Genomic DNA, 18,622 nt, shown 5'->3' with positions numbered 1-18,622 from the left:
TGTGGGATAAGAAAAAGGCTTCTCTTGGCCTGCTTCAATACTCTATCTGTACAAATAGAACCTTCATCAACGAAGAGATCTGTTCTCTGCACTATCGTCTCGTGCTCCCCCGTTGCTATCAATAACGGCATCAATGTCATCTACAAATGCCTCGAAAGGGGTATATGGCAATCACTTCGCTTCGCCTATCGCTCCTCCGGTCCCTTCTCTTTTCAGTTCCATCTTCGTTCATGTTGTTTTCCTCTGCTGTTCCAAAATCCTCTTGGTAGTTGAAATTCCAAGCGCCGGCCGCTATGCGCTATGGTGTCGGTCGCATATAACTTGATACAAGCCTTGTGCAACCACGAGGCTCATGACCATGCGTCGCGGCTACCGAGACATGTCGGAGAATTTGATCCCATGGCGATTCATAGGCGCCGCCATCGCCAGAAAAAGTCCCAGGCGCCTGGTCATCGTGTCTTCATGCAAATCATCGCGCATGAACATCATCATGCTGAGTTGGTCGATCTCATATCTGAAACGATCCTCCTCTCCGATCAGCTTCGTCGACGCCAAAGCCGAACACAAGTCTAAATAAATCTCGCATCCAAGCCCACTGCCCCGTGCTTCCAAGCCATCTTACGGCTTTGGCAGTTTCGGCGGCACTCAGTCTTCGGCCTGCCACAGTGTGTACCGTCAGCATTGATTTGTCGTTTGTGACGAGTTTCTTGTAGAAGCTGAGGACTTTCATTTGCCAGGGTAGTGTACCGAAGGCGTTGTCTGGTAATGCTTTCACGTAGGTCGGGAGCGGTTGCCCTGATGTGCGTGAGTAGCCTGTGTTCATGCCGGCTTTGAGGAGCAGGCATCGTAGTCGTGCTAATTGGCCTTCTTCGCCTCCTGCTGTGGCGGTGGAGGAAGACCTCTGCGAGTCAGCGGCTGATTCTGAGTAATCACTTAGAACGGATGCATTGCTGGACCAGCGTTCGTGATGCGGTGCACCTCGTGCTGATCCCGATGAAGATGCTGGACCAAGGACCAGGATGTTTGGAACGGTGACTGAGTCTGGGGACGAGTTCGCTGTGGATGTGTCGTCGAATATAGTTACTGGCGTCTCGGGAGGAAATGCGCTTGCTTCGTGATACTTTCGAGTGCTGACCGTGCTTGCCGTGGACCGTCCGTTTGAGCCGCGAGTAGAGTTGGAGTGTAGTGATGCTTGAGAGCCGAACGTTGTCTGGATGGGCCGTGGTGTGTTTCTATCAGGTCTGATCTGAGTCCAGCCTTCTCGGAAAAGATCGCATAATTCCCAGCACGCTTGCACAGCCGACCCAAGGAGATCTTCGTCCGCCTGCTTGCCTTCGCGGCTGTTCTGCCGTAAGTTGAAGAGCATTTCTGCAAGGGACCAGCAAGCTCGGAGCAGAGAGTCCGTCTCCTGCGGCAAAGATGTACGCATCTTCATGAGTCGATGGCAAAGCGTGATGTAGAAGTCAAGGGTGCGCTCAACGAATGCATCCGGCAGATTGCGATCATGTATGTTGTAAAGATGATTGTTGAGTTCAAAGCTCACACGAAGTACCGAATCCGATGCTTCATCAACTCTTTGCCTTGCATCAAAGAGCGACTGACAGAAGTCTCGGCATAGCTCCAAAGTCGGGATGACCTGCGAGGTGTGATCTTCGTCTTTGTGGTCGTATAGTTCTTGGCACAGCCGCCAACAGCTTCGCCATGCTTGTTCCTGGACTTCCGTCTTGCCTTGGAACTTGAACGTCCGTTGCCTGTGGCTGGAGGAGAGATTTGCGAGAGTATTGCATAGCGTCCAGCACTCGGCCAGTGCCGTGCGAAGAGCAGCGACTTCTTCATTGACATTGTCCAGAGTTTGGATGGCCTGCGCCATGGAGGCGTCGCTAACGAGTCCCGCTGTGTTGGGTGCATCATCTTCCTTGTTCTCGTCTTCTGGCTCGGCGCCGGGCTCCTCGTCGATGTCCTTGTCCAAGGCTTCGGGGATGTCTGCACGCACCGTTAGATGTTTTTCGAAGTATGTATCGAAGCCCGGAAGCAGACCTGCTAGGCTCGACGTGCGTCGACTTTTGCGATTATATTCTTCGTCCAGCTCTTGCCTTGTCTTGGCCTGTGGAGTCTCTCGTTCCATATAGCGTGGCACATTTGTGTTTACCGGAGATATGGTGGCAGATGGCCTCTATGCGCAAAGCCTCAGTACTTGGTGAAGCAGAATACACAAGTCTTCTTCGAGCGCTTACCCGGTCTGCAGGCGGAATGACTACCGCTTCTGGTGTGCTTGGGGATGCGACTCTGGCAGTATTCTCCGATTGTTCCGAAGGCGAAGTGTGAGTCCGGCCAGATTCAAAGTCTTTGAAGCCTGACGGAATGTGAATCACTGACTGTGGATCATTGTCTGCTGAGTCCGAACGTAGGCGCGAAGGCAACGCCGTAACGATCTTAGGCGGGTTGTCCTGCTGCGGTCAGTACCCGATCATGTGTCGCACAACGTATGCCGTACACTCTTTGCGCTCGCAGGACTGATAATCTCAATATCTGGTGATTGCACTTCAAGAGAGCCTCTATTGCGTTCTGATCCTGCCAATTCTACTTCCGCATCCTCTTGTGCATCCTCTTCTATCTCTGTACCTTCTGTGCCATTGGAGTCTACCGGCGAGGGTTCGATCTGTTGCGGGTATGGGGAAGGTGGTGGTGCGAGGGAGTCGCTTGGTCCAGATGATCTTGGAGGTCAAATTTAGCACGAGTGTCTTCTCTGCACATATCAAATCATTCCCTTACCGATTACTCCGAGTATTTCCGGATCCTGGGAGAGTGTTGAATCGTGCAGGCGAATTGGGAGAGTCTGAGTGCGGACTAAAGGCAGAAGCCAGGCCAGCGGCTGTAGGTGAAGGCATCGGTGGACTTGTGAGTGCCATATCAGCACGCGAGCGATGGCGTGAAGAGCGCAGTGTCGCTTGAGCAGAGGTTGAGCTGTATCAAGCTTGTGTGGGCACCAGCACCTCTATGCGCCTGCAGGTCATATTCAGTAATGCATTGCCGTGCCGCAATGCTGCCTGCCTGCCTACTCCGGCCTTGTTGTACAGTATACTCCGAGATGTCCGTTGGCTTGCGGTCGATGTATGCAGGTGTTCAGCTTGGTGCGCAGGCAGATTCGGCTGAAAGCGCAGCACCACGGCTGTGACAAGGCGTTGCGGCCTCCCAGCCGGACTCGTGCACTGTAGAGGCAGAGTGCCGGGGAGAATTGGCGGCGCAGCGCAGCTGGCTCTGTTCAGTCGGCGTGGCACAGTCAGTGCTGTCACTCCGCGATGTTCAAGTAGCAATGGATCCTTGAAGCTATGGCCCATGCGCCATCTGCCAGACCACCTGTGCAGCGCAGTGTGCATGCAGACGCATCAAACAGACGCGTTACCCGTCCCGTCCTGGTTTCTGCCTGTGATCAAGGTTCTCTGGTCGAAAGAACTGTTAAGCGCTGAGGTCCTGACGCCGACCATTCACAGCAGAACGCGCTTGACCTCGCAAGGCAAGGTTTCCTTGGCGCGGAGCAAAACGCCTCTAAGCCCTGTGAAACCCCGACCTCACTTGCATCTTCATCACCAATCCTGCCTAGCACTTCGTGCATGGCTCCATTCCTTCACCTTCCAAGCGACTCCTCCGCTCCGTCGACCTTCTCTTGCACTCGGTCGCAGAACAGATGCCAGCTGTTTGCCGTATAAGGAAGCATGTTTGCTTACCGTATCGAACTCACGCTGACCAATGATGTGCAATGTCATCTTCGCCGATCAATCAGAACGTGCGTACACGTGGAGACTGACAGGCTTGCTGAATCCGCTTCATTCATGCGTACAGTATCCTGCGCACACAATCGCTGAGCTATGCCGCAGAGCTTGTTGCACAGAGATGTGAGCCAAACCTGTAATCTTCCGGAAAGTCGCCTATGCACGCGCGGTGGCCCAACATGCTGGAGCGGCAGTCACGCTAACAGGCGCTGGGTACCATACGCCGCACTGCTACAGCTGAGTCTGGGGATCATTGTTGAAGTCCAAAGCATATTGCGAGCCAGTATTTGCCGACAATTGACTTTTAAAGCTGGGGTTGCTGGAGGCTGGAGCATTGAGAAGAATGTCGTGCTCTGCTCGAAGGGTTTCAGTACTTGTGATGTGGACCGGTGAAGCTTGGTTGATCCTTCGACTTCGACATGGGGATTTTGGAGCCGGGCGCCTATTGCGAGCCCGCTTGGAGCTGGCATGTTGACATGAAGATCATTGGGTCGATGCTGCCCTCCCAACTGGGTGGCATGAGGTCGAGCATGTTGGTCAAGATGTTGGAACTATATCATGACTCATGAGACATTCAGCTCAAAGCAACCGTTCTCGAGACAATTGCAGGTGCTTCGACAGCTGAGCCGCAATGCTGGGTAGCGCCATCATAGAATGATACTCATTGCTTCATACGTGGTTGCGACAAGGGCAAGATTTGGGTGCTTTGTTGTCAGCTGTGGCTTGGTGCACGTTCACAGACGAGTGCTAATATAGAACTGTGGGCAATGTCGAGCACAAGAGAATTCGGGACAGGTAATGCTTGTAGTTGCTGATTTGATGCTTTCATCATGGCAAGCTCCTGAAGGCTCGCTCGTCTGCGGCAGTGGCTGATTGCACGGACTCACAGGATGTGACAGATATCATCCCACCCAACCTTTCTTCTCATCGGCTTCACCCAGAATACGGTCCTCAACAGGTGGTGGGGGCGCATACTGTGGTCTGGCGCCGGTGACTGGCGGAGCATTCTGGGCAATGGCGTCTTCGTAACTCGGCGGAGCATCATCATACTGAGGCAATGTCGAGGGTCCTGCTTGCGCAGGCCAGGCCGGTGACATCGAACCTGGGGTCTCGATTGGAGTCGGTGGTATTTGGTTCGCGCCAAAGTCAGAGTCTCGCCTGCCCTCACTCCTAAGCTTGTCATGCATAGGATTCGTGGACTTTCTGCGTATCCCAGGCTTTGTGTCTGCCATACGTGCGACGACCTCAGGCGGAGGTGCAATGCCGGAGTACACCAAAGTGTCAAGACGCAGAGGAAGGACAACGGTCGAGGCCTGAGCAGAAGACCTTGTCAGCTTGATCGGGTTCTGTGTCATGGCAGGAGTGCATGCTACGAACCTTGGAGGTGGCACCTCCACAACTTAGCCCTATCCGGATATCAAGCTGGTGTGTTCGCTCGATATTGCAGGTTGTGAAGTTTGGAGCCACCGTGTTGGGAAGCACTTGCGACCTCCATAATCCATTGTCAATAATGCTCTCTGCCCCTGCATCTGCTCCGTCTGCCGTCTGCGTAATAAGCACTCCCATGTTGCTTCTGCTGACGAGAATCCAGCTATTGCTTTCAGTCCTATACACATCATGCGCCCGGATTTTGGTATAACTGATGAGCGATATCTGGAGCGATTGGAGATAAATGGGTTCGCTGAAGTCGTTTAATTTCTTAAGCATGAGCCTTAGTGGTACGTCTTGATTGCACGTGAGTACCGCAGGCTCTGGTAGTCGTGCATCTATGCTGATGAAGGGAGAGCCACCGTTAAGTGGCGAGTCCGGGGCGCTGGACTTCTTCGAGAAGATGCCCTTCATCTTCTCCTTGGCGGACGATGATGCGCCACCGTCTGGAAAGGAATCGAAGAGATGCTTCTGTCGTGCAAAGACTTCAGATCCGGTCGAAGGAGGTCTTGGTGGCTCGATAGGAAAGAAGTTGAAAGGCACATAAGCCCTAGGGTTTTCCTTGAAGATTGAATGTCTGTTGACAGTCACTTTCACAAAGTATCTGATTTCTGCCTCTCCAGGAAACCCGCTGAGAGTCGGTGGTAGGGTGCGCTTCACATGGCGAGTCGCAGGCCTTGCGATCTCCATTCCAATCATCATCGGCATCGCAATTGCTTGCGTTGAACAGCTGTTGTTGAAAGGGATCTAGCAATAATGGTGATCAGCAAGTCTTAACGTCAACCTACCACCAAGACACGGCCGCATGGCAGTGCGCATGCGGCTCTTGCTCCATTTGCGAAGCCCATCCGGAGGCAACGCGCTGCCCGCACTCACCTTGAAGTTGAACGGATACTCATGCTGACCCGGAGGAAGCGTATAGGCAGCTTTAGCCGAAGCGTGAGCCCTACTCTCCATGATATCCGTTGGCGGAAAGACAGTCTGTATTCGATACAGAATCTTGTGATACTCAACCATCGGTTTGGGCCTTTCTCCATTTGGTCCTTGAGGAGACAGCAACCGGGTCCTGGACTCTCCTTCAAGCTTCACTTCAATTTTGCTGATGTCGGCAGGCCTCGCGGTGCGCACAACTACTCGTCCAGAGATGATGTCGAGGTTGGTGTACGCCACATTGCCAGGCTGGTCTAGCGATATGGTTGCATTCATGGTGCCTCCGTGACCAACGCCGCCAGACCATTGTGAGAAGCCAGAGACTGGCAGCACAGGCGATGAGACCATCAAGATCGCTCGCTAGAATAGAGAAAGTGATTGTCTGGGTCAGGAACGAGTATCGAGTTTGGGCTCGCAATTGCTGCGGTTGAAGCAAACAAGGCGGCTGCCACGTTTCTTCGCGCGTGGTACGCAGACCGACTTCTCTGCTTGGCTGCTGGCGTTGTTTTTGTTCGCAAGCGGTCTCTAACACCAGCTCAATCTGCGGGCGCGGGCAATAGGAAATTCAGGAATGTGTCTGCCTGGACAAAATGGTTGAGTTGAGTTATGCTTTCGATGGAGGCGGTCACGTGCATCATGTCGAAGCACGGAACGCGTTTGCGATGAAGTCAGCAGAAACTCGCACGGGCCAACGTTCGTTGAAACAAATTGCTTGGCAGCCTATGGAGCATCTGCATTTTGCTGATCAACTAGTCTGTCTTCATCGACATGATTCCTTGCCAAATATTGGATGCACCAAAGGTGTGCAACCCGAATCGCGAGGCTCGACAAGGAGCGAAGTCACAACTGCATGTTCTACGGCATTCTACCTGCTCCGCCACGTTCCGGGTTAGGTCAGCTTGGAGACATTGTTCGTCACGCAGAGGATACCATCAGCAAACTCGAAAATGCCGGGTGGATTCGTTAAGTATTAGTTGCGAAATACGGAACCATTACAACTACTCTCGGCCGTCTCGCGGCCGCTTGGAAATCCGCCGAATCTATTCCATATCTCCCTTTCCCTTCATAACGCCGTGCTAACCGAAAAGTATTTAGGGTATCATTCCAGGAACTTTGTCCAACTTGGATATGGTCTGACTCGAATACAATGCTTCTTCACAACGTCGTTAGGTCGTCAAAATGTCGAATGTGCAATGTGGTCGAAGCCAAAGCGGCCCGTGGAGGTAATGGTCTAAAAGACCGGCACCCTCGTCGTGTGCGAACGCGCGAAGTATGAATAACCGGGAGGTGCATCGATAAATGACTCTCGCGGAGCCCTAGGAGCGGCTCGTCCAAGCCAGCTCTGGCCTTGGTACTCAGGTGATGGAATGTGGATGGTTCTTGGCTCGAAGAAGTCTGGCGGCTGCTCATCGTCCGAGATGTCTACGCCCTCAATCGCAGACTCGACAGATACTCTGCGAGGACTCAGCACCCCTGCGGACCCTTCACAGGAAATCTGGAAAGGTATCTTTAGGTCCATGGTGCCGGCAAGTCCAGCAGCGGGTAGACCAAGTTCCATTTTCAGCTGATAGATGCGGCTGATGAGGCATGAGTGGAATGTAGGCACGAATGCCTTGTTCTTGGGAAGATTGATTGGAACCACGATGCGAGCCGTCCAGTATCTACCCTTCCTGAAAGTCTCGCTTGGCCGCGGAGTTTCGCCAGTGCTCAGAGATGAGGTGGAAGTCACGGAATCCGACCGGCGAAGCTCGTCGCTAGCTTTGTGTTCTTGCCATTCGACATTTGCGACACAACGCGAAGACAGGTTCAGCTGTTGAGCGTGTAGACCTTGGGACAGATCGAGGAGAGATGCTTGCTTGCTTGGCAGAGATTGGCGGGCAGTGCTAGCGAAGTAGGTGAGCACTTTCAACTTGCTCGTCAGACTTCCAAGACTTGGTGGCTGTGATTTCTCGTCGATCGGATCGAAGCGCAGCATGATTGTGGCTATGGAGGTCTCGGAGTCTGAACCACGACGGGGTCGCAGTCGCATTGATGGTGGTTGAGCAGCCTCCATCACGAGAGTACCCAGCTTTCCTTTCAGGAGCCCTTTCTTCACGGTGCGCTCCTTGCGCATCGTGTATTCTCTATTGCCGCTTGTGTCCAACGGCGGAGCTTCAGGAACAGCTGGGATGACACGAACTCTGGTGGCCTTGGTTGCGATGGTCGTCCGAACAATTTCGTCACCTTGCTCCTTATCTTTGCAGATTTTTACAAACACTCCGTAACGGACGGATGCCATGTCTGGTACCATGTCGTCGATGGATTTCTCGGTTCCTTCGGCCTTGGAGTCGGCATCCCTGTCTCCAAACGTGGGTGGCAGAATTGTGTGAAGCTCACGCAGCATTGGATGAGCTACCTTGTGTTGACAGACTCGTGGGAGAAGCTGCTCGGGTATGGCAAACTCAAAGGGGAAGTCGTACGTTCTGCCGGCCTTGAAGATCCTGTCAGGTGGGAAGCATGCAGCTAACTGGGCGGGTGGTTGTTCCAGCTTCAAGAACTGGTGGAAAGCCTCAGAACGTCCGGAGATGGCAGCTGCTGTGGTGAGTCTTTCGACATAGGTCCTGGCAGTGCCTATGAAATCGATGTTCAGGGCATCAAACGGAGTATCCACTGGAGCGGTGATGGAAACAATGCCCGTCAGCCTGTCCAAAGTGGTATAAGTGCTTCGCCGCTCACTGAGAGAGATGCTGATGTCTGGCTTCTGTGCATGGTAGAGGCTTCGCAGCTTGGACATCTTTTCCTGGCTTTCGCTTCCAATGGCGAGACGTGCAGTAGACATGTTTCAATAGCAAGAGGTCGGTGACGCGTGGCCGGGTCGTTGCTGCTAAGTATCGCTTCTGAATGCGGGGACGACTGCAAAGGTAGGTATGTGTTGGACAGCGGTGGCTTGGAGTGAGAGCTCACTGCGCGTGTGCCACACGTAGCTAGGTGCGCGATTCAAGCCCAGTGCCTGCTGCGGTGTTGCGAGCTGTTGAATGCGTGGGGCTATGAAGTCCTATATCCCATATGGCCACAGCTGAGGAGTAGAGAGCTTGCTCTGTAGTGTTTGAGATGGTGAAAGTAGTAGTGGACCGGGGCAGCAAGAGCAATTCCTACCTTGCACCATGGCGGCGAATGCTTGTCCTTTAAACAGTCACATCCGAATCATTGGAAACGATAACTTAGGCGGCACGGCATGGGTGATGGGCAGTTGAGCGATGAACGGCCATGCTGCATGGGCTTTGGGCGTTGATGATTGGCTCGCTCTCCATGGCCGCCACGATTCCTACGAAGAACACTGGCCCACAGCGTGGCAGAACCTTCAAACCTGGGGATACCGGGATTCGTCAGCACAGGCGTAGGGCGCGGATTCAGCTTCGACCTCGATCATGAGCTGTGCGCCCTTCTGTGCCCATGATTATCCCACTTTCCGCGACATCGCAGTGCGTCCATCACGCTGCTTTCACTCTCCATCCACCTCCTCTCCCGATTTCTTTGCAAAATCGGCAGGACACGGACATGGGCGAGGGTACAAGCAGCAGTCGCGCCATCAAAGAGACGTGCGCGTTGATGGGGAATGTGCCCTTTCCATGAAGGGTATATGAATCCATGAGGAACGCGTGGGTTAACCGTGCACGACCCCGAGCAACGGGCCGGGGCACTACATGACACATAAGAATCGTATGTGTAAGGCCAGCGAGTTCCAGGCGTGTGTGGGTTGAAGGTTCGCCATCGCAGCATTGTTCCAATTGTGGGCCGCATGCGGTTCGTGAGTGAAAATTTCGCAGCACTCGAATACGACCAGGTGTGCCCTGGAAATAGCTCAGCACGCTTCATCCATGAGCCCAGCCTCATTGACGGTAGAATGATAACCGAGCATGTTCACGGAAAGATTTTCCGCGATTTAGGGATATAGCAATCCTAACCACCGAAATCACCGACCTGACTACCAATCTGACTAATCGGATAGAGCCGTAGTAGTCCGTACGGTGGTCCGTGCGTAGCCTCGGCTTAAGCTAGCCCTATTTTCCGAAAGTTTATTAGAATCGACTAGGAATCGACTAAGAATCGACTAGGAATTAAATAGGAATAAGATAAGAATCGAATCGAATTAAATAGGAATAGGAATAGGAATAGGGTAAGAGATAAAGTAGATTTCTATAGCTTTAGATAACTTTAATAACTAAAAAACTTATAAATCTAAAACTAGATTCGCTTTCTAAGTATAAAAAATAGAAGTATATATAAGTTAAGGCCTAGCGCTACAATTTTATAAGCTATAACTAAGTAAATAACTTGCTTTTAAAGGCAAATATAGTCCTAGCTTTACTTCTAACTAGATACTACTAGAGTAGTTCTAGGCGGAACTAAGTAGTAGATCTAATTCTAGATATAATAATAATAGGTATATATCTAGTATATAGGGCTATATATATTATTAGTAATCTACATTAGTTTTTTATAGGACTATATTCTAGTACTATCTATATCCTACTTATATTTAAATTAAACTCGTAACTAGAATTACTAGTACTATTATTAAAGTAGATTTTTCTTCTTATTAAACTAAGTCGTATTATTTTAATATAATAATATCTTCTATATAGGTAAGCTATTAAGTTATTTTATTTAGTACTTAGCTAAGTTTTTCTAGAATTCTTTCTAAATTCTTTCTAAATTCTATTTAAATCCTACTAGTCGAATTGTTTTCAAGTCCTATTAAATCAAATCTTATTCGAATCTAATTCGAATTCTATTTATATAGATTTAATTAATACCTAACTAAGCTCTATATCAACTCTATAAAATTTCTATCTAAATCTATTTTTAAAACCCTTTTAAATTTTTAAAATTCTATTCTACTTTCTTTCTATTCTATTTTCTTTCTATTCTATTTGTATTAGCTACTTTAATTATTTTTTATTATCTAAATAGTTAATAGTCTCTAGGTATAATTAGAGATGCTAATATGATTTTTAAATATAGCTAATCCACTAGCTAATTAGTTATTTTAGTATAGCTAAACTATTTCTTAAATTCTATCCGAATCCTATCCGAATTCTTTCTAAAATCTTTCTAAATCCTTTCTAAATTCTATTTTAATCTTACTAGTTGAAATCTTTTCGAGTCCTGTTAAATTAAATATTATTCGAATCTAATTCGAATCCTATTTATTTAGATTTGATTTGTATTTAATTAAGTTCTATTTGAATTTTATTTAATTTCTATCTAAATCTATTTCTAAAACTCCTTAAGATTTTTAAAATTCTATTCTGTTTACTTTCTATTCTGTTTATATTCTCTTTGTAATCTTAATATATTAATATTCTATTTATATTAGCTACTATAATTATTTTTTATTATTTAAATAGTAGTTAATAGTCTCTAAGTCTAATTAGAGAGAATCTTAGTAATTAGCTAATACAATTTTAAAATTTAGCTAATTTAGTAGTTAGCTAAACTATTTCTTAAATTCTATTTAAATCCTATCCGATTCCTATCCGATTTCTATCCGATTTCTATCCGATTCCTATCCGATTCCTATCCGATTCCTATCCGATTCCTATCTAATTCCTATCCGATTCCTATCTAATTTCTATCTAATTCTTATCTAATTTATTTTTAAATCGTTTTTTTAAAAATACTATATTAACTCTATTTAAATTCTGTTTAAATTCTATTTAGTTCCTATCCGAATCCTTTTCGAATCCTTTCCGAATCCTTTTAAAAAATCTTTACCCTATAGTAATATTATAGAAGTAAAAAAATAAAAGATCTTTTATTTCTTATAAAAATTTCATTTCAATTCTACTAGAACTATAATAAACTTACTTAATAGTTTCGCATTCCGATTGGATTGGGCCTCGGCTAACCCCCTGTCGTTTTAGAGTTCCTAACCACCGGCGCTGCTCGCGATTTTTCGCATGCGCGCGCATGATATACGGAGTTGGCACGGAATTCAAAACAAGCTTTGCTGTTGGCCGAACATCGGCCCATGTCACGTGAGATGCACCGTCCACGAACTGAATGCCGATCGCAGTTCACGCCCTTCCCTTCCTTTCAGACATGCCTGCTGCTTGGTAATGAGCGAGCATATGACTCTTGCCAGAGCCAGACACGATGATCTGAGACTGAACTTCACGTCCTTATTAGCCGTTAGGTCGTTAGGATGTGGAGAACATTGTGCATCAGTCGCAGCCGGGCTGACTTCATGTTCATTTATTCACCTTCCACTGCTCACTGTGAATTGGGTTCGCTTGCAGCACCATACGCCATGGCTTGGCTCATGGGACAAGTGGCTGTATAGACACCAAGGTTGAGTAGATATGCACCAGAGTTGAACTCGTGCCACATCTTTTCAATCACCCACCGATATTTTGACCCCACAGCCGCCTTGCCAACTGCAACCAAGGAGATCCCGAAGACGTCTAGAATACTGGATTGGGTTAGCCAGAACGATGATCGAACGGCAAGCAGAACTCACCGAATTGCAGCCATGGTATAGGGCTTTCTTCTGGAGCTTGATGGGTGGCTGACTACTCTGACCTGCCGAATCGACATGACTTGCATATCCTCCGCTACCGTCTCGCTCGCCACCTCATCACTGAAGTCGCTGAAGAATCCCAGAACGACATCGACAGCCGCAAGATCGATCATCTGCAATTATTCGCACCTGTTGAAGGACCGGAGATTACAACAACTCGTGCAGCAGGTTCTCACATATCCAACTGAAATGATCCCGACCAGGAACGTGAGTGCAACAATCGGGACCACACTTGCATTTGACACGGGCAGGACGGAGAATGCCGTTAGCAGTAAGCTATATGTCTCCCGTCTTGGCCTTTATCTGCTGAACTTAGATCGCCAGCTGGACAATCTAGCGACCTCATCAATGCAATGGCACTCGGCATCTTCACGACAGATACCAAGACGACCTTCCGCTGTCCTACGGGAAACTGCACTTGGCCCCCTTTCCAAAGTCTTGGCGTATGCAGTGAGTGTACCGACATGGGCGCCATGGACGCATGTGCCGGCGGCAACACAGGATCCATGTATTACGGCAACCCGGGCTGTCTTTTCAGGTCCTACGATCCCAATCCTCGTGGCGAAATGCTGTTCGTGAATGCGACTTCAGCATTCTCTTGCGCCGCGAGCACCTTCGCCAATATCAGCGTAATCTACGAAAATGCCGGTGGTATGACTCCCTGGGCATCGCGGAGGGCGCACAAATGCATGTTCTCATTCTGTCGCAAATCATACCAGAAGACCACTTTCACCGGAGATGTCTTGATGGATACTGCTTCGCAGCCCAAGGCTTTGATTGCCGGAATCACAGGCTCTGGCCCGAATAGGACAGGTCTATGCCCGTTTCACGTCCGTGCAGAAGGCAATGATGATGACGAGACCTACTGGATTAATGGCAACGACATCGACATTGTCGGAATCGCGCTCACGTCTCTATTCTGGTCATCTCTGAACACGAATCTAGGTGCTAATAACCATGTAGCCGCAGCACTCTCTCGTCGTAACGGTGGCGACATTCCTCGGACCATGGATGATGTTGCCACGAGCATGACGAACCAGATACGACAGGGCCCGAACGCTACCCAGATTCATGGAACTGCGCTTGTACCTGTGGTCCACATCAAAGTGTCATGGCCGTGGCTCATTTATCCCGCAACCTTGGTGCTCGCAGCTGTGTCGTTCTTGATTGTGACGATAGTTCTGTCCCACAAGCAACGACACATTGCTTGGAAATCTTCTACTCTTGCAACGATGTATCACAGTGTGCACAGTCAAGGGACTTCTGATGCAAGACTATACACTTCGAAGGCGATGCGAAACGCCGCAAGTGAGAGACGAGCCCTGCTGAGTCGTGATGAGGAGGGAGGGTTTGCTCTTATATACAAGAGGTAACCGATTGACTTGCTGACATTCAGAACTCGTTGACGGTTATGCCCACTTGCTCGTGAATTACGAACTCACTCTTCAGCTTCGCTAGCGTCGCTGATAGAGAAGAAGACGAATTGTGATGGAATGGCCATATCCCAGAACCGGTTGCCTTCCCGATTACCTCCCAATCTGGACCTTCCTCGATTGCGACGATGCTTACGATCACAATCCAACTCAGAAACGACCTAACTACCTAACTACCTAACATGCTACGAAAGCGTTGCTCAATTGTGATGCGCCTAGCTTCAGATATCAACTGCATTGCGCCGTTCACGTCCAGCGTAAACTTCGTCATCGAAGGACTTTGTCTTTGTGCCAATCCCCCGGCGATCATTTCCATAAGGTGAGTGGCGGCGCAGGGAACAGGTGTTGCCGCCACATTTGCGGCAGCTCAGTTCGAAGGCGCTTCTCTTGAGACTCACCAAATACGAGAGCAGAGTTTGTGGTGTGCAGAGCCTGTGAACGAGCATTTGCATGGAGATAGTAAGTTACATGCAACGACTGTCGTTATCAAAGCTACACTTGCAGGTTCACGCGTCTGAAAAAAATGATTCGTTCTATTCCCCGGTGTCCTTTCAAATTGCCATTACGATGCTCTCTCAGCTTCCAATAACACCCAAAAAGACAGGACTCCGCAATGATCCTGAATTTCACACCTTTTCGTCTCCTCCCAAACGAGCCGCAGCAGCCTCCACAGCACTCACAACCTTGAACTCATTCCCCAATGTACGGAGCAGGAACGCACGTGCTTTGTCGATAACAAATTCCCACACATCCTTCTTGTCCGTCAACTTGTTCTCAAAGAATGCAACAACAAGCGCTGTAGCTGCGACATCAGAATCAGCATTATCAGCGAACTTCAATCTCTGAACCTGTGTTTCATCGACGCCGATATGAGCCAGAAGCTCTTGACTCCACTTCCAAGCCCCATTGAACATCTGGAGTCCGATGAGCTGGTGCATAACAAAAGCAGATGGAGCGGGTGCAGGAACATGAGGCGCTGGTGGGGGAGGTGGTGAATCGAATAAGCCAAAGCCCTTGTCTTCGTCATCGTCATCCGTGGCAGCTTGTGCCCTAGGTGGTGAGTCGAATGAGCCCATCGCAAGGGTTTCAGCTTCCTCTTCGTCCGAAATGGGCATGCTATAAGCTTGTTGCATCTCTTGCTGGTATTGTTGCATTGTAGCCTGATCGATCTCTGGTGAGACAGGTGCCATACTATTTGATGCCGCGCTGCTAAACAAAGTTCCTGGTGGTTGATTTGCAGACATGTGGGCGCGCGACCGCGAAGCCCTCACCTGGGGAATGGACAACGCTGCTTGATGTGAGTAGCACAGTCTGGAGGATACTCCGTTGGCACCAAATGCCGAAGAGCGTCTCGTCTGGCCCACGTTGCTTGAGCCGAAAAGACCTCCGGTCGGTGCTGGCGTTGCACGGCTCCTCACAATGCTTGAGGTCCGAGCGCAGCCGAAAGGTGCACAGGCGGACGTTATGCGTGCACGTGGAACTGGCATCAAGCGCTGACTTTCGCCTGCCTCAGTCATTCCATCATCATTTCTTTCGTTATTGACCGCCACGAAAGAGGTCCACTTTGAAGCAACCTGGAACTTTTCGCCAAGACGCACGGCTTGACGTTCGACAATCTCATCGAAGCGACTCTCGTACTTGTTCTTGATCAAAGTTTCAGCGTCTTCGCTACTCGTGGCCGATTGAAGCCAGCCTCGATCTTCCTCAAGATCTTGAATTGCTTTACGAGCCGCAAGCTTGTAGATAGAAGTCCCTTGGATCTTTCCGGAGATCGGGATGTCTAGTTCCAGAGGTCCAGATGGAGCTTGCGCTCGCAGAGTGACAGATTTGATCTCCTTCTGTGCCGAATCCGGGCCAAGCAACATGAATACTGTGCTTCGACTGAACGGAAAGAACGGCGGGATTGTCGACGGCGCTTGGAGGATTCGTGGTGTGTCAATGATAGGCAGATTAGCGTAGCGATCGACTGGTTCGTTGTTGATGAGTGAGTCCGCGTCGGCTGTGGGATCGAAGAACGACTTTGGTTCACCAGACTCTCGTTTCTCCTGCGCTTTGTTTGGAGCGTCGTCGATCTTGAGCAGGTTGGACACTCGCTCCACAAACTCAAAGTCGTCAACTTCTTCGCTGCCGGGATCGTGCTTGTAGTTAATCTCCATGGAATAGTCCTTGGTATGTGGGTACAATGCTGCTTTCAGCATTCTGATAACCTTTGCATCGGTATCCTCATTCTGAGTGACAAATTGTGCGAATCCACTTCCAGCTCTTGCGATCCCTTCGACCAAGGTGTGAGAAACGTCATTTCCAATGCCAAGAGCGAAGACTCTGGCATCGACGCTCTTGTCACGGATTTGTTCGTTGATGTAGCTGAAGACTTGATGCTCCTGCCAAATTTCACCATCCGTAAGTAGCATGATCTCCAACGGCAAGTTCTTGAGATGCTTCTTGAAAGTGGCTTTGATCGGCTCAAGCATCTCAGTGCCACCATAGCTCGCCTGAAAGTTGCTGACGAACGCCAATGCTTCAGCCACATGATCTTCCTTGTAGGCACGAGACTTTGCCCACAGAAACCTGTAACTGTTTCCAAATGCGCAGATGTTGAAACGAACACCAAGTGGCAAAGACTTGATGAACACCTGAAGCGCCGCAACGAGAGCCTTATTCTTTCCGCCGGACATGCTCCCGGACTGATCTGCAATGAACACAATTTCAGGTGAAGCGGGCTTGAGGACGAATTTTGGTACCAGTGTGGCCATAAAAGCTCGGTGACCAGGAAAGTCGGGGTGCGTTTCGACAATGGCTTGTGGCCGACTGATGTCGTCGATCTGCACTTGCAACACGAAATCTCCGCTGAGCTCACAACTTCCTTGCGATAGACTAGCGGAGGCTTGCGAGTTGGAGAATGGCGCCTCCGTTGCCTGCGTGTCTTTGACTGCAGTTGACAATTCACCCATTTGCAGTGCGATAGGATGACTTGGTGATTGTACTTTCCGAATCTTGGAATCACCCATATCAATATCCACGGTGATCTTCATCCCATCAACTAGCAATACGTTGGAGTTCACGATTTGACCTGGGTACGTGCCGTAGCGAGGGGCGATGCTGGTCGGGAGAATGAAACGTAGACCATCGATTCCTGCGTCATGTTTGAGCTCTCCACAGTATAGAACTTCAACAGTGATGTCCGCCGCAGCAGGCACATTCCCAAGCGTGACTCCAAAGACTCCAGCAGGTAAACATTCCAGCAGCCCAGCGGTCTCTCCTCGATCGACCGCCGCCTTGAACGTTTGCTTGGCGGCTTCCTTCTCTTTCACGATGCCTTTCAGGCACTCGTTCGCATATCTGATCGTGTAGCCACATAATGTGACACCATCGTAGAGTGGAAACGTGTACCGTATCTCTGGCACAGCTGCATCGTTTGTGTTGTGAAAGCGTTGCGTTAGAGTGGTTTCAAAGGAGACTGGCGTCAGTGTCGTATGAGAGTCGAGCCTAACTTGCGGAAGGTATTTTCGCTGTCTCTTCAATGTGTAGTAGCAACCGCAGATGTGATTGTTTGCGCCGTAGAGCTGCTGATGACCGAAAAGTGACATATTGGTCTGATATCTGTTGATGATGCTTGATATTTTGAGGTGCTGAGCGATGTGATGGTTTGTTGATAGTGGGTTGACGGTTGTGAAATGCACTTGACTGAGCAAAGGTCTGTTTTCCCCTCAACAAACATGATATATCTTCGCATCTTCGTAGGCAGGCAGCTACCTAGCTACCTAGGCGGCTGCCTTAACGGCTTTTGGCATGCTGCGCCCCATTTTTGACCAATCACAATCACCACACAGTATTCGCGACTCTGTGGCTTGCTCAAACGATGACTCCGCCCAGTCAAAGAGGGAAGCTCAAGACATTGTGCGAAATGGTAATACTGTGCTGTGTCAACAAGTTTGCTGGTTTGCTACAATCATGTTGTGTAATTGACATGTCTCAAAAACCGGATTGAGCTCTCCTAGATACTGTACAAGAAATCGAGATAGCGTTTGGGCGCCATATTGGTGTTGATAGAGACCGCAATCGAAGAATTGTCTGTTTGCCAAAAGACCAAGTGCATAGACAAGACTGAGCAAGGACAATTGTGCTGGCCATTCACTGCGGACCTTTCGTCTTGAGGAGTGCAATGTCGTCAAAACTCTGTCTTCCGAGAACTTTAAATGAGAGATGTAAATCGACCCAGCCTATAGTGAGAGACCTACAATTAGGAGGTAGAGTCTCTAGATGTCCTGAGATCGTCATGCAGGAGTGCTTTTGCTGTTTGTCCGTAGGAAGAGCTATATGCACGCTTGCAGAGTTCCGTATTCGCATTTCGGGCCTGCGTGCTCGTGGAAGAGATTCATCAGCGTACCAAGCGATCAATCGCGTGCCATGATCAGCAGAAAGAGTAGGTAATAATTCGATATGCGCCATGAGGTCTCAATGTTACGCGATGTTACAGGCAACGTGATGCAGGAGTGAGC

General features: G+C 49.4%; 5 protein-coding genes across 5 annotated transcripts; 1 reads left to right on the top strand and 4 right to left on the bottom strand.

Moving 5' to 3' along the window:
- Nucleotides 1-3: 3 nt before the first annotated feature.
- MYCFIDRAFT_51447 (uncharacterized protein) lies at nt 4-2,909 on the bottom strand (the record flags this gene model as incomplete). The annotated part of the gene is made up of 5 exons (XM_007927662.1): nt 4-1,983; nt 2,038-2,173; nt 2,235-2,447; nt 2,495-2,714; nt 2,773-2,909. 5 exons carry the CDS (start codon nt 2,907-2,909, stop codon nt 509-511), a joined length of 2,181 nt encoding a protein of 726 aa, XP_007925853.1. The 3' UTR covers nt 4-508.
- Nucleotides 2,910-4,672: 1,763 nt separating this feature from the next.
- MYCFIDRAFT_137486 (uncharacterized protein) lies at nt 4,673-6,404 on the bottom strand (the record flags this gene model as incomplete). The annotated part of the gene is made up of 5 exons (XM_007928061.1): nt 4,673-4,923; nt 5,005-5,083; nt 5,148-5,583; nt 5,629-5,945; nt 6,075-6,404. 5 exons carry the CDS (start codon nt 6,402-6,404, stop codon nt 4,673-4,675), a joined length of 1,413 nt encoding a protein of 470 aa, XP_007926252.1.
- Nucleotides 6,405-7,151: 747 nt separating this feature from the next.
- On the bottom strand, nt 7,152-8,901 carry MYCFIDRAFT_153591 (uncharacterized protein; the record flags this gene model as incomplete). Its single annotated transcript, XM_007928060.1, has 1 exon — nt 7,152-8,901. One exon carries the CDS (start codon nt 8,899-8,901, stop codon nt 7,360-7,362), a length of 1,542 nt encoding a protein of 513 aa, XP_007926251.1. The 3' UTR covers nt 7,152-7,359.
- Nucleotides 8,902-12,705: 3,804 nt separating this feature from the next.
- On the top strand, nt 12,706-14,063 carry MYCFIDRAFT_80446 (uncharacterized protein; the record flags this gene model as incomplete). Its single annotated transcript, XM_007927795.1, has 2 exons — nt 12,706-12,961; nt 13,015-14,063. The coding sequence occupies 2 exons, from the start codon at nt 12,706-12,708 to the stop codon at nt 14,061-14,063; spliced, it is 1,305 nt and encodes a 434-aa protein (XP_007925986.1).
- A 686-nt stretch (nt 14,064-14,749) lies between these two features.
- On the bottom strand, nt 14,750-17,710 carry MYCFIDRAFT_188098 (uncharacterized protein; the record flags this gene model as incomplete). The annotated part of the gene is made up of 2 exons (XM_007928059.1): nt 14,750-15,411; nt 15,622-17,710. 2 exons carry the CDS (start codon nt 17,708-17,710, stop codon nt 14,750-14,752), a joined length of 2,751 nt encoding a protein of 916 aa, XP_007926250.1.
- Between the last annotated feature and the right edge of the window lie 912 nt (nt 17,711-18,622).

Source organism: Pseudocercospora fijiensis (assembly GCF_000340215.1).
Source record: "Pseudocercospora fijiensis CIRAD86 unplaced genomic scaffold MYCFIscaffold_4, whole genome shotgun sequence".
Lineage (NCBI taxonomy): Eukaryota > Fungi > Ascomycota > Dothideomycetes > Mycosphaerellales > Mycosphaerellaceae > Pseudocercospora > Pseudocercospora fijiensis.
Note: the sequence above shows the minus strand (reverse complement) of the source record. Positions and strands in the feature narration are given on the sequence as shown.